The sequence below is a fragment of the Morone saxatilis genome, unplaced genomic scaffold (genome assembly GCF_004916995.1).
Source record: "Morone saxatilis isolate NCDOM2014 unplaced genomic scaffold, NCSU_SB_2.0 Contig5, whole genome shotgun sequence".
Taxonomy (NCBI): Eukaryota; Metazoa; Chordata; class Actinopteri; family Moronidae; genus Morone; species Morone saxatilis.
The window spans coordinates 1,583,547-1,598,886 of record NW_023340095.1 but is presented as its reverse complement, the minus strand read 5'-3'; the positions used below and the strand labels follow the sequence as shown (position 1 = coordinate 1,598,886).

Below are 15,340 nucleotides of genomic sequence, written 5' to 3'. Positions count from 1 at the left end.
ACTGTTCTTCCAAGCTTATGCTTAAATTCTAAAGAGTGCATTCACCATATGGATAATATCTAGCACCACTAGGGGTCGCCAAAGCTTAATGGAGGTGTGAGGCCTTCTTGGTTTTAGGGCGAGTAAGAAATTATACACAGTAGATCTATATTTCTTAATCTGGTTCACTTCTGTAAAGAAAAGTAAATTTGTTAAAGATATATTTTAAGAATACAAATACAGACCCCAAGAGAATTGTATTAAAAAGGTTCCCTGAACAGGAAATATCTTGCCTCAAAATTCATCCAAATACACTTGTTTTACGCCAAAACTTCCTGTAGAGTTCCCTGTTTGGGTTCATCGTACAGTTTTAATTATAAAATGAAATATCCAAAAAATACTTAGTCAGGGGTTGTTTGTTTAGTAAATGTTATAAAAGGGGTCCCTTAAGGAAGAAGGTTGAGAGCCACTGAGCAGATAGTGATGTCTGGTTGGTCGAACAAATGACTACAAACAAATGATGTAACACGTTTAAATATTAAGCTCAATACTGATGGGAACAGCTCCGCTTTATAACATCTTGACATGAAAGTCAGCCACTGGACACAGCCAGACGCAAGTGTAATGAGGGCGTAAGATCTCTGTGATAGTGGGAACTTTATACCTACCAACAGTTTTACAAGTCTGGCACTGTGTGCACGAGGAGATGAGTTCTCTCAGATTTTTTTCTGGAACATCAAAAGCATGAAAAGTTAACCAACATTAAGAGGGGCTAAAATACAATAAGCATTTTCCAGGACAACGTAGATTATTTCCAGTATATTTGGTTATGTTAATAAATTTCCAGGTGTTTCCATGATCCCTGTACGGCTTCTGGTCAGTAGGAACAATTCTCTTTGTGGTTCTTGTCCATTTTGAGGACAATAAGAAAAATTAGAACCAGCCTTATTTCCTTCATTGTTCAGTATTTTTAAATGAGCTCTCTCACGTTGTTCTATTTGTTTTATTTCTGCCTGTTTTTCTTGTAATGTTGATGTTTCTATTTAGGTTTTAGTTGAACTTTTATTAAATACTATCATTATAGCTGTATTTTATTGTCATTTTTATCATTGCACTCTATTTTTAAACCTACCTTATTTAATTTTTACTCCATTCTTTCTTACTATTTATCATCTGTAAAGAACTTTAAACTGCAGTAAACTGTATTAAATGTGTTATACAAATTCGATTGATTGATTATTCTTCAAAATATTGCTACTGAATTAGTTTGAAAAAGTGTCCCTCTTCTTCTGGATTGCTTCACTGAGCAACTTACTTAGATATCAACCTGGAATTTATCAGAGCTCCGTAGCCCGCCCATCATCTGTGCTTGAGTGAACTATGGGCGAGTTGCATTGTGGGTACTGTAGGCCCCAGGTTCTGACAAGGAAAAAGAAGCCTTTTTTCAAAACTGTCCATCATGAGGTTGACAAAGAGTATAAATCACATGTTAATTTCACTGTAATCTGACACAGTGACGTGCTTTCACTTTCCAAACTGCGCATTATGAAGATGTAGTTGCTCTATACTCAGAGATAAGCAGACGTATAATGTCCTGCTCATTCATTTGGACCTTGTTGATTCTATGCTGAAAGTGCAGGTTTCAGTCATCTACATAAACCCGTATGCATTCCAGGAGGTCAACCCTGTTTGAGACAGAATCTACACCGTGCTGTATCTGTCCACAGCTCTCTTTCACTACAATATGCTATTGGTGGGACACACTTATCACCAGAATGACCTTTGACCCCCAAAACATGACCTTTTGAAGATTGCTTTCAGCCATGTGTTGTGGTGCCACACATACTTTGGGCAAACATCTGACTCAGCTAGTTTCTTATTTTCCATTTTTCAGTGGTGGAAAGTAACTAAGTACATTTACTTGATTTTCTGCTACTTTAAACTTCTACTCCCCTACAATTCACAGCCAAATAATGTACTTTTTACAACATATAAAATATAACCAACATAAGAATTATGATGCATTATTATGGATAAACATAAGACATTAATGATTTCTTGCTTTCACAGATGAAACAGCATTGGGCAACTTTGTGAATCTCTTTGTGAATTCTACTGCTTCCAGATGTAAATCTGCATTGCCTGAAAATGCTGTCCTGTGTTGTAGATCATGACATTCAGTGTTATCTTGTTTCACTTAAAGACTAAGATATTAAAACCGAACAGATGCTTGTGGGGTATTTTTGTCTATATGCTGTCTCTCCTCAAATTTAGACATACAATCTCTTACAGATGTTTGTCACTTGTTGAGCCATCTGCTGCTTTGACATCAGCGTGACACAGACTAGGCCTGTCTCCTGAGGCTGAGGACCTGCGCTCAGACAGGCCAGAAAGCAACATACATATTCAGGAACAGGACCCACACCTCCCTAATCAACATGACCCATCTGCAGCACCCCAACAGGAGCTTGTGTGTGCAAGGCTACGCACAATAGAAAGGGTCTGTTGACCATTCAAACCTCAGATGACACCACAAAACAGACTCTCCATCCCTTCACTTACAACCATCTAACCAGCTTTGTGTTATTTTGATGTTATTTTGGATTGATTTAATTGATGTGCTTCATCGATCATCAACTCCAATAGGCTTACAAGACATAAAAAAATACAGTGATCAAACATATACAAATTATACATTATTATACTTTTCAGTGTTAAAATATTCTGCCTTCTCTCCCAAGCTTGGCACAAAAAGTTCTCTACAGGGGAGATTCCCTTCTTAAAGCACAATTCCAGGTTTTCATAATCATCAAGCCAAAAGAAATAATAAATGGAGGACATTCTACTAAAAAGAACATCCATTATGTCCTCGGACAGGATGGCAAAAGAAAAAGTGAGCCTCATTCTCAGTTTCACTTTTAATGCAGTGATTGATTTAATATGATAAGTATCCAGCAGCATGAAATCCAAAGTGAAGTTGAAGTTTGCTTAAACATGATTTTTATAAAAAAGAACCAGTGAAGAATAAAATATTACATTGCTTGAGTTATATTATGGGCAATCACAGACCCTGTGGGCGCAAAGGTTTTATCATTTATTTGCTTATGGCGCCCTCCAGTGTTTGATACAGGTACAAACATCCTTAAGTAATAAAGAAGACTATTTTACTGTACTTATTGTAAATATGTATGTATTTAATGTGTGTATCTTTATATTCTACATTAATAACTATAGCATGTTAAGAAAAAATACAGCTTAGTACAATGTACTTTGCTTTTAGGAATACAGTGACAACTTGTACACATATTGCAGTAAAATACATTCTCACATGGTTATGTTACAGTACTTTTTTTTTAAACTATTACAAAACTCAACGTTCGTCATTGTTTTTCATGGAATGTCAGAAAAAGACGTGTGTACAAAATCACTTAAGTAATGTAACACATAATGATAAAAAAGGTTAAAAAAATGTATTTCAAGTAAAAATAAATGACTGTTGAAATAAAAAGTAAAACATCGTTGAAATCAATAATGAAACATGCAGGATCAAAGATATGATACATAAAACATTGCAACTACATACTTGTTTTTTCCCCAACAGTAAATGTATGATGCAGGTTATTTCATATCATAACACATTATTAAATCAATTCAGTTAATGCAGAACATGACAAAAGGTTGAATTCATCTTCAAATGTCAGATAATTTCATTATTTCATTTCATTATTAAAAAACATTACACACTATAACATTTTTAAGAGGTTTGATTTTCAGGTTATACTTGACAAATGATTTCCTTTACAAAACAAATTGCAGAGGCCACGGGTTCGAGTTCAACCTCTGGCCCTTTGCTGCTTATCATCACCTCTCTATCCCCTTCCTGTCTATCTTGAGCTGTCTTCTTAATAAAGGCAAAAAAATATATTTAAAAATAACACAAAACAATGTAATGTACACAGGCAAGAATACACAAAAATGTAACATAGCATCACAGCAACTCAATCCCTTTTCAAAGTATACAAGGGTGTATGAAACAGGTGGATCTACAATGAGAAGCAGAAAATACAGTACAGTTGGTACAGACTGCTTTCATAGTCTAGTTAATGTCGAGTGCAACGGGGCCTTTCATTGAGAAACCGATAAAGAATGACACTTTTGAGCCCTGAGAATGGCCACTAAGCTGACTTCGAAACACTGGAGTGACTTCGACCTTCAGACCTCGGATACAAGTATCTGCCAGTATCAAGTCGTTCTTCACCTCGCCAGTGACCCTGCAAAGGAGCTCCACCACTTTCTTCTCTTTCCATATTTTGCCATTTGCCCAAATGGAGGAAAACTGTTCGTGCCCAGCCATGATGCACCTTTTGATTTCCCCTAAGTGTACCAGTCTGTCATAGCCCTGCTTCTTCCCCAGGAAGAAATGGATAGTGGGCCTCTTCCCATTGTACACTTCCTTCATCACTGTGTGATACGAGGTCCTCATCTGTGAGATGTACTTCCCCAGACTCCCACATTCTGAACCGGAGGGGTGCTGCTGTGGCCACAACAGCACAACTGCAATGAAGTGCAGTGGCAGATTATCATTTAATGGGATTGGCTCACGCAGAACTTGGCAAAGGAAACCAATCAGGTTCTGGTATGGCCAAATGAGCGGTGATTCCAGTTTGATCCGACTCAACACAACATTGACATAGATGAAGTTGATTCTTTCCTTCACAGTCGAGTTATGATGAGGATCAAAAACAAAACCATACTGCCGAGCAATCTTCTCCATTTTGTCAGGTAAGGTGCCATTTGAGAGACAATTCAGGATCCCAGCATAGGTATCAGCTTTATTCATTTCCAGGTATTGTCTTGCTTGGTGAAGTTTGAACATTGTTTGCATTGTTTTATACTTCAAAAGAGCTGCAGAGTCTGTCTTGCAAAAAAGCTCTGCATACTGTCTGAAACATCTGAAAACCTCATTTTGGACTATTTGCTCACGACTGTCTTTCATTCCAAATCTGGACCCCAAGTTCACATAAAAGTTGTCAAGGAAGTCGAAGTTCACCTTCATCCTATATTTGAGGTTGTCAAGTACATCCTCAAACTGTCTGAGAATGAAGTAGTAGGGTCTGTGTTTGCAGTGTCGTTGATCATGTCTCTCTACATCCTGAAGCTTTACGTCTCCAGAGAGAACCTTACTCATTATGTCATGGCGGATATTGTCAGAAGAAAATATGGGGGTCTTTGCCAGCACGCCAATGACAAGTACTCCAACCTGAATTTCTCCCAGGCACCCCGATATATTAAAAGGGCAGTTGTCTGTCTTGATTTGTAATCGTTGAAGTGACTCCTTCTTTGCAAGGCTCTGTGTTTCCTTGAATGCACCTATTGCTGACTGAGCCATTTTGAGAAACATGTTCAGTTTGTCAGGACTAATCGGCTCTTCCTTGCAGTTTGCAATAGCATTCTTCAGCTCATGCTTGATAACCTGTGCTGATGTGTCTGCCATATATGAGCTGTCTTTGGAAAGATCTCTTGCTCCCCGTGCCCAAATTTTTGCCTCTGGGAAATCCTTCTTTCTTAGGTAATAGTATCTGGCTAGTAACTGAGAGACAACGGCATCTTTCTCAAATCTTTTTGATGCATTTTTTAGCACCATCTCTTCCAGTCCTGGGGTTTCAATTTCAATGTCTTGAATTAGTGGAGAGAACTTCGATTCATCATCCTGTGAATGATATCTCTTCACCAAAATTTGATGAACATCTTGCAGGAGTTTGTCTTTGCCTTGTGTGCTCTCATAAAACTTGTTAGTGGTCAGCAGAAGGTCTGCAATATCAGCTTTGCTCACATTGTGTGTTTTTGTAAGTTCCTGCAAACAGTGGCTTGCAATACTTGGATGGATCATTTTCACAGCTTTGAATACTACCTTACTCTCAACTGAGCAGCTGGTAATTAAAGGTGAAAATTTCCCAAATCCTTCTTCAACTTTGATGGTTCCACAAAATGGTTTTGGTTCTAGACCAAGAAACTCCTCACATAGAGAGACGGAGAGAGAGGCACCCTTGCCGTATACATTCAACAGAACTAAAACAGCTAGGAGTTGTGCCTGTTTCTGACTGATGTTGAAGCTCTTCAGGGTGTTGCGGGCCACACCCTGAATGTACTCTGGTTTGAAGTTCTTCTTCATGATCATGAATCCATAGAAGGTTTGCGTATTCTTGTGTGTTTTCTCTATTTCTACAAGTTTTTCCTCAAACAGTTTCTGTTCCTTCTCAGTCAGATCATTTCCAATGAATACTGTGTCTTCAGTTGCTTCATTCTCGTCAGGGGACTCTGACCTCATGCAGTTCATGAGTATTACCTGTGCAGACTTAGACTGAATGTCTTTCCTCACACATTCTTTTTCAATGAGCTGCTGCAAGTCAAATACTTTTTCCTTATCATCAAAGTCATCTATCATCAGCAAAACAGGGACCCGTGGTAATTGTTCTTCATGGTCATACATTAAAAGTTTGACCACTTGTTCAGCTACTTCAGTGAAGTCAGCGTTGCTGTCTCTGAGGACTGCACAACGGAATCTGTCTCGGAGAGCCCATAAAGTATGCATGGCCAAAGTTGTCCCACCACATCCAGGTACATGCATGAGGTTGAACAACACGCATGCTTTTCTCAGGGAGCACAAATCTGGAATGACTGTGTTCATGATGAAGTCAAACTTGTCTCGTTTGATAAATGGTGTGGATCCAGGCTGCTCCGAGAAATAGAAATTCCACCATGACACTTTTCCTCCTTTGTAGAAGTTCTCTTCTATGACAATTCTGTCCTCGTTTCCCCCTTCACATTGGTTCACACACAAGACCTCTAGGGTGTTCATGCTACGCTCCACTTTTTTTTCAAGAAGGACTTTGCTTCCCCCACCACAAGGTAGGAAACGGCTGGATCTGCGGTTTTTTGACAGAAGACTAAGAATAGTGCCATTGACTTCAGTAAGAGTGAGCTCATATGTGCATCTAAAAGAGATGTCAATTCCGCACCGAGCATTGATTAAGTCCTTCCAGGAGGTAAATGCTTGTTCATTGTCACATATACACAGGATTTGTTCTGTGCCTTTGAGTTCCTGCCAGAATGTACTGAAAGTCTCAACAAGAGGGTCCATCTTCTCACTCACTGTAGACAAAAGTAAGAAAATGACAAGGAATCTCTTGTTTGGAAGCACATCTTTCCGACACAAGAAAGAAATCACATCTCGAATGGAAGCTCCCTTGTCCATCAACCACTGGTCTATGTCTGAAGGTACCTCATCCTCAATACCTCCATTGCAGAATACCCAGCTGGTGTTTCGAGTTAATTTCAACTTGCTTGCAATGTCCTCAACTCCTTCTGTGATTTTATATCGTGCTGGTAAATGGACACTCACTGTACTCTGTTGTTCGAAGTGATGCTGTAATCCATCTTTAGCTGATTCTGGATCAAAGTCTAAAACAGCTGTTGGGTTGAGTTCCACAAGAAATCCTAGTGATTCAAACTGGATTGAATGTGATTTGTTAGTTACTATCACATACTGCTCAAAGTGTGACTTATCTAATGATAATGATCCACCAGTTATCATCTGACTTAGTCTAGAGCCTTGAGTACTGCTTTTTATCACACTAAGGTGTTTCTCTTCAGCCTGTTTTCGGAGTTGTGATAATTGCGCGATGCAGTCAGCAAACTGGCTGTACTCTTCCATAGGTTTGGCGAATGTGGTTGGTGCGAGGAGATCCCTGCTGCTACCACCATCTCGAACAAAGAATCGTTTGAATGGTTTCGAATCAGTTTTGGTTGTTTCTTTACCTTTTGCTTTTTTCTTGGCTTTTTTTGTGTCCATGTTGTAAATGTGGAAGATGTTTTCTTCACAGATCGTAGAGTCAGGAACTATGTCCACTTCTATCACACATTTGTCAGATGATGTTATATTCTTATTTAGAACTTCAACAAATCGAGGAGGTTTGATGCACTTTTGAGCAGTCTGTTTGTGTTTATGCTCAAAATAGCCATCAATGGCAGATTTTAGTTCATTTGCAAAAGCCTCTTTGTCCTCAACGACCACTCCCAACACTTCACCATGGGTGAACTCTGGCTTGTCCCCTACTCCAAAATGTATGGTGCCATTGGTGCGGCTATTCATGCAAGCAGCTGCAAAGCGAATAACCTCAGTAGTGAACTTGCTCATTTTTGTTTCATCTGTTGTATTGATGAAACCTTTATACTCGTGGCAGGGTTCAATTAGGTCTGAGGCACCGGATTCTGTAATGTCAAGAATGCTGCTCTCCATGTATCTATATGTGTCATGGTACCTACAAAATGGATAAGGCTTGCATGGTCGTCCAGGCTGATTTGTAGAGCTTGTTTGTTCCTCTTTCTTTAATTTCACTACCTTATCTCTGGCATGAATGATGAGTTTTGCTGGTCCAAAAGTCACACCCAATGTTTTTAAGTCTGTTGTATCTAAAAGCAAAAGACTATCCCCATTAATGTCCTGCTGAAACAGTATTTCTGCGACTTTGTCGTCCACATTATCCAACTTGAGAACCCATTCTCTCACTTGATGTTTACTCCAGTCTTTGATGTCAGGTGACAGATCCTCTTCCTGACACTAAAATAAAAAAGTGCCATTATTTTCTCAAATTTTTCAACTCATATTACTGCACAAATTATTTGTTTATAATATTTAGTGTATTAGTATTAGAGTAAGTATACTGTAGATATGCACAACAACTTGAAAAGGTTTACAGGTACCCTGTGGAGTTGAACACTAGTGGTACTATGGAGTAATGTTTTTTAAAAAGTGATGTGTTTGCATGAAGATGAAGTGATACAACAGAAAACTGCTTATGGTTTGGTGGTGGTGCACCAACAAACACAGTAAGTTCAAACATAGGCAAGGGAAAATGAGAGTGCAAGCCAATGTACACACAACATGGATATCAACAATTCCTTTCAAATGTGTTATATGTCAGTCACTTACTAGGTTTCGTTAAAAGTATTTACCGTTTGTTTTGTATATAGTGTGTTTGATCATTCTGATAATCAAGTCAGTGTCTTAAATAACTGTTAGTGATGTTAGCTAGTCACTCAGTATAGCACCAGTCCTGTACTGCTAACAGTTTAATTGTTGTACTTCTGTGGCTCTTTTTATACACCCAACTTACGCCATTGATCAGCTGCTAGGCTGCAACGTTAAAATCAGCAAGATTTACAACAGTTTTGCTTTGTGGGTCATGGTGGTGGGCTTGCTGTTATACATTGAGCCGATATTGCAGTTAAAGAACTTCCAGTACTCAGCGTCACCTCATTTGAGTGTGTTGCATTCACACCGGCAGGGCCTCGGCAGCTCCAGGAGGTCCTTGTCTACCATCCTCCAGAAACCCCTGCTACCTTCAAGTTTGAGCTATCTGAGCTACTCACCATCTACACTACTACTTGGAACGTCAATATTCATGTGGACTCCAGAAGCTGGTCATTTAGTGCTGAATTTCTGTCACTACTGGACTACTTTAATATCATACAGCATGTTCAAGGTCCAACCCAACACTAAAGGGCACAATGCAGTCTGCAGTGCCAGGTAGTGCCAAGTTACACGACCCTTTGACTGGACTTTCTGCTTTGGCACCTGGACCATTTCCAACCTCTATGGTCCTTTCTGCTCTGGTGTCCCTGCTGTGTTTGCTGGGTGCCTTTTCTCCACCATCAACTGGCTACTACACCCCCTGGATGCCTCCCATACCCCATACCCACAACCCTGGTCAAGGCATGCTTACCCTGTGCCCCATCTCTGTGGCCGTCATCAACTCTTCTTTGGAATCTGGAATGGGACCCTATAGCTTTAAAATGACAGAGATCACCCCTGTTCTCAAAAACCCAGGTCTGGATCTGGATGACTTCTACAACTACCAGCCGATCTCCAATCTTTCTTTTTGTTAGTAAGATCCCAGAAAGAGCTGCCCAACTGCATCAGCATATGTCCAACCATGAGATCTATGAACCCCTTCAATCTGGTTTCAGAGCACAGACTGACCTCATCAAAATTACCTCCTCATCGCTGCCAACTCTGGCCACATCAGTATTCTCATTCTCCTGGACCTCTCTGCATTCATCAACTCCAGACTGGACAACTGTAATGGTGTACCATCTGGGAGGTGTTTGCCTATTCAGCAAACACCTCATCATCATCTGACTGATGAGCAAAACTCGTCACGGTCTTCACCTGCACTAAGCTCTGGCAGCATATCACCCCCACCCTCATCCACCTCCACTGGCAACCAGCCTTCCCCATACAATTCTATCCAACCTCCTTCATCTCTATGCCCCCTTCCAAAATCTTTGCTGCTCTGGCATGGGTCAACTTACCATTCCCAGATGGGATTCAGTGTGGCCGCCCCCACTCTCTGGAACTTTATCCTGACAGTGATCTGAAACGCCACATCCATCGTGACCTTCAAAAAGTCAGTCTGTTCAGCAAGGCCTATGTTCTGTGTCAATGTCATCATCCTTACCTCTATTATTTTCTGTTCATGGGCTATTTGTTTGTCTCTTACATGTAAAGAGTCCTTGAGTCCCTTGAAAGGTGCTCTATAAATACATGTTATTATTATTGTTTTGAGGAAGAAAGGGGAGAGAACTTTCATAAACTTGATGGTGCTTTTATTCATTGTAGTAGCAAGCTAGGCTAGTTGACTGGCTAACCTTGCAATTTAAAGACACTGAGGTGAATATCAAAAGGATCAAAAATGTTACAAACATCATACAAAAAGATAATCATAAGGTTGGAGGCGACAGGAAGTAAACAGATGTTTTGTGTGTTTGTAAAAACAGATATGCACTACATTGTGGAAGTAACAGAGAATATGGATGCTTTTATATGACCTACAAACAAGACCATCAGTGAGAAGATTTACTATTTCTATATATTTATTCTTAATGCTGTGGTGGTGAAAACAATAGTACACAGGGGCCGCCAGAATCAGCACAAAATGATAGTTCCTTGTAGATGCTTTAAGGATACAGTGTGTTTTGTTGAGACTTCTACAGGGTACTTTTAATACGTAGAAAGTGACAAAACACTAAATGTTATTTACCTTCTTTTCACCTTGATCTGCCATGACAGCGTTGGCTCCTTCTTCGCAAACGTCTGTCACTTCTGCAAGAAAAATCATTTTAAAAGACCAAATTAAAATGGAGACACTTTACTGCTAGCACATGAAATAAAATGTCATAAGAAATCAGCTCTACCTTTTTCCTGGTCATCCATTCTCACTTTTCACACATCTTGATCACTAATGCTGCAAAAGAAAGTATAAATATGAACATATTGATGTATAATCAAATGGCAATATCTAGGACTACGTATTAAACCTCAATATTTTGGATAACTAAGACTTTTGTCATGGCTAATATTAGTAATGGTAATATTCTAGTTATGCTAGTTCAAAGGCCTTAGTACTGAACCATTTAGGGTGGCTGTGGCTCAGGAGGGAGAGCCCCCAAATTGCTCTCAATGCTGTGCTTCAGTTTATAAATGTGTCTGAATGAATTCTGTTTGTGATGGCCTTTGTCATCACTGTGTGAATGTGTTGACGGTAAATACTGAGACAAAAGTAACTCCAACCTTTCTTTCTAAAGGCAAGCAGGGGGCAGCTGCATTAGTAGCAAGAAGACCTGTGCTTGAACAAAATGTTTTATTAAGTTATTGGTAAGGAAAACACAACATTTCCTACTGCATTTCCTGAGCTTCACATTAAAAGCGTTTAACTGGCAAATCTTTTATTCTGAAATAAGCTAGTCACATAAAATCCAAAGTGTTTGTCAGTTAGCTTAACACTGGCTGCTATCATTTAACAAAATGAGACCATGGTCATTTTGAAATGTGTCAGGGAGTGATGGAACAGGAAGGAGAAGCCACAGTTAGATAAAGAGCTCCAGGCAGTTCTCTGGAATCCTGAAACAATCATGATCTCAATATTACCAGGCAGCCGTAGCCTGAACGCAGACACCAGGGGTGCGAGGTTTAGACAATGACTAACAACCCTCATTCATTAACTATTTCAGTTTACTTTCTGTCTGCATCTATTTGTTAACCAAATTGAACTGAGGCCAATGCAGAGCTCCTCTCATGGCCGCTGACACAAGAACAGGACAGGAGCGGACATGACTGAGCTGTTGCAACCGCGTGGTCGAGCGTGCGTCATGGCAGAGAAAGAGTTGTACTCACCTGGGGTTTCAGGTAAGGCCTGCCTCCTCTCTTGGGTTGATAAATATTTAGGCATTTAGCATATGTGTTGGCCTTTTAGTAGCTGCTAACCCTAGACCACAGCGTCATGACACCTGGAACACAACAATGGAAACAAAACCATCACTAGTACACCTGTGGTGGTAGTTCTTATTTTTGTACAGTACACATACATATATGAATGTACCAGGCAACCGTAACTGGGCCTGGAATAATACATTTAGTTAAACTGTAACTGATTTTGTACCTTATAGAGATACAGTAGAGATGTAACTATTGCCTTATTAACATACCACACAGTCAAGGCCAGAAGATGTTTCAACCTGGAGTTTCTCCCATGCTACCTAATAACGAGAGACAACTTAGCTTTTGCTAGGCTTAGTTGACGTATACTGGGTGTAACTTGTATTGTGCTTAAATACTGACGTTTTACTCTTTGGGTTGTGTGAGATTCTGTGCACTGTTTGAATAAAGACTTTGATTTCAAGATACTCTCTTTGAGCGTGATTCCTCACCCACAATTATATAATCACTAATAGATGTGGAAGGACAGGTTTGATCTGCTGTTTTTTGTTTTTTTAACCCCTATTCCCCCAGATGAGGAAACAGAAAAGATAAAGAGAGGCTGAGTTTTTCCTCCCAGGACATGACAATAATCTTCTGTACAGTATTTGCAGTATCAGCACTAGTAAGTAAGTAAGTAAAGCTTTATTTATATAGCACCTTTTTGACACAGAGATCCAAAGTGCCAGTGTCCATGATATATAAACCTTAGTTTATCAATTCAGTTCCCCATATAAAATGTTTCCTCTGTAATAAAATGGACAGAGGTGCTTTGAGATGAACTTTGGCAACAGTATATGAGGAAATCATGATTTCACCAGTGCTCTCTCTGAACAACAAAACCAGGAAGAAGCTGTCATTTCGAAACAGTCTGCTCAATACACAATTCCAATGTACTGTAATGTCCAAACACAACTATCAGAATATAGGTTTTCTTTATTATTCTTTATTTTCTTTATTTTTGTGATTGCCGAGGATGTGGTAAAGTTATATTCTCAAAAGATTTCCAATAATTACAAATGTAAAAAGTGTAGTTAAAGACAGGCTATAACACTGAGGATGTGGCCTTTTGTTTTTCATTTTAAATGATTAAGATCATTTCATCACTCTGCTCAAACGTTGGTGATTAATTTATCGCTTCCCCTCCACAAATGTGTGAGATTTATTTTCCTCTCAGCCTGTCTGACCTGTATGTGTTCACTTTGGAAAGACTAAACTGACCTGGTTTCATCTTTTTGCTGCCCACATTTATCATTGGTTCATTTCATATTAAGCAGTGCAGCTCAGAGTTCACTAACTATTGTCCATACACAGATGTATTGTCTGCTCACTACACAATGGATTTCCTCAAAATACTGCATCCGGTTGAATAAATGAATAATCTGTAGAAGATAGAAACAGACCAACACTTACTGTCTTGTTGCAGTCTGTCCTCGCAGTGTAGCAGGCTGATGTAGAGGAGGAGCTCAGTGAGCGGATGAGTGCAGAGAGGAGAGAGGAGAGAGGAGCAGAGTTTAGATTTCGGTGGGCGGTCGGTTCAGACGAAACGAAACTCAACAGATACACAGTGTGTGTGTGTGTGTGTGTGTGTGTTGGTTTGAAGAAATGATACCTCGATGTGAAACCGCTGACTTTTGGATAATCACGGGTAAAGATGATGACTGCACTCTATCTGTATCATCAGTGCACTGGATGCGGTTGATACTTCCTGCTTCTTCCTCCCAAAAACAACCTGAGGAGGAGGGATGAGGCGTTCTATGGAAGCTCCGTTCTGCCAATGTGATGGGGGAAAAATAACTCATTATAATGAGGAACCTTTTCAAAATTATGGAAGCCCAGATAAAACTTAGCCTTAAAAATATAAAAATATCCTCAATGTAAAATTCGAAATTATGAGATAAAAAGTCTTAATTATGTTTTATGACAAAGGCATTATTTTAAGACACTAAGTGGAAAAATTGAGAAAGTTTCATTTAGTTTTAGTTTCATTATTACTTACTTATTATTACATTAAGAATCCTTTTTTCCTCTCACATTGGCAGAAAGGGTCTTCCAGTATCCTCCACAGGCAGGAAGGACAATAGGTCATCCAGATTACTTGGCTCAGCTCACCAATAAGATCCAACTCTTCCACTCTTTCGGCTCCAAAACGGTACTTCATTTAGAACCACTTGCCGTTTATAACTCAGCCAATTTCAGCATATATTTCTCATATATCATTTAAATTATAGAGATGTGTCGTCCATGACGGCTCCTTTTAGTGAACGATGAGAGACAGCTTTTTTTAAAATAAATTGTTCACTTAAAGGAGCCAACAACTCATTAGTTGATGCTGTTGATTACTTAACACACCTGAAACTACTGTTAGCCCGGATTTCATATCGCTACTAAATAAACAATCAAGTAAAAAATGTATCAATCAACTTTAAGGTTTGATTGGCATTACTATCAGGGAAGTGGTAAATATATTTGGGTACTAATTTTAGAGATTGTAGAATATGTACTTTTATGATATCCGAAGTATAATGTTTGATAATTTTCATAAGTTTAAGCTGAATCATAGTTGTTGGTCGATGACCACGGCTGCTTAATTGTCAAGCAGTCACAACAGGAATTTGAATCTTGATGAATTAGTGCGCATCAGTGGTGAGTGGAACCGCTTTCCTGAGTTGGAGAGGTAATTTTTCCGTACTTTGTGGGAAAATAATGTGCTAACACATGGATGCTACAAAAACCCGATGTGTTGTATTTTAATAATTTTTTCGATGTGTTACAAAGACATTGATAGCATACCAGTGGAGATCACGTTGATCAGCAGACGTGCTTGAAAACAAGGGTTTGAACTTGGTTATTGGTGTCCCAAGACCTTGTTGCTGGAATGAGGTAACCCTACTGTCCGCCTGTGGAAACCACTAAAAAATATTGACTTGTTATCAGAGGTTTGTAGCTATTAGTCACTTGACGATGGAAAGCCCAAGTTAATTAACTGTGAAATATTGTATTAGCACGTTATATCTAAGCCATTTAGGAGGGTGGGATATAAAG

General features: G+C 39.3%; 1 protein-coding gene across 1 annotated transcript; it reads right to left on the bottom strand.

Moving 5' to 3' along the window:
- Nucleotides 1-2,888: 2,888 nt before the first annotated feature.
- Nucleotides 2,889-13,953, bottom strand: LOC118339476 (sterile alpha motif domain-containing protein 9-like). Its single transcript, XM_035677122.1, has 5 exons — nt 13,709-13,953; nt 12,215-12,327; nt 11,236-11,285; nt 11,082-11,143; nt 2,889-8,599 (listed from the first exon to the last, which is right to left on the bottom strand). The coding sequence occupies exons 3-5, from the start codon at nt 11,252-11,254 to the stop codon at nt 4,076-4,078; spliced, it is 4,605 nt and encodes a 1,534-aa protein (XP_035533015.1). The 5' UTR covers nt 11,255-11,285; nt 12,215-12,327; nt 13,709-13,953; the 3' UTR covers nt 2,889-4,075.
- Nucleotides 13,954-15,340: the final 1,387 nt, after the last annotated feature.

Coding starts and splice junctions, on each gene's coding strand:
- LOC118339476 (XM_035677122.1), bottom strand. Junction 8,600..11,081: donor CAGATCAAGGTGAAAAGAAG/GTAAATAACATT, acceptor TTTTTATTTTAG/TGTCAGGAAGAGGATCTGTC.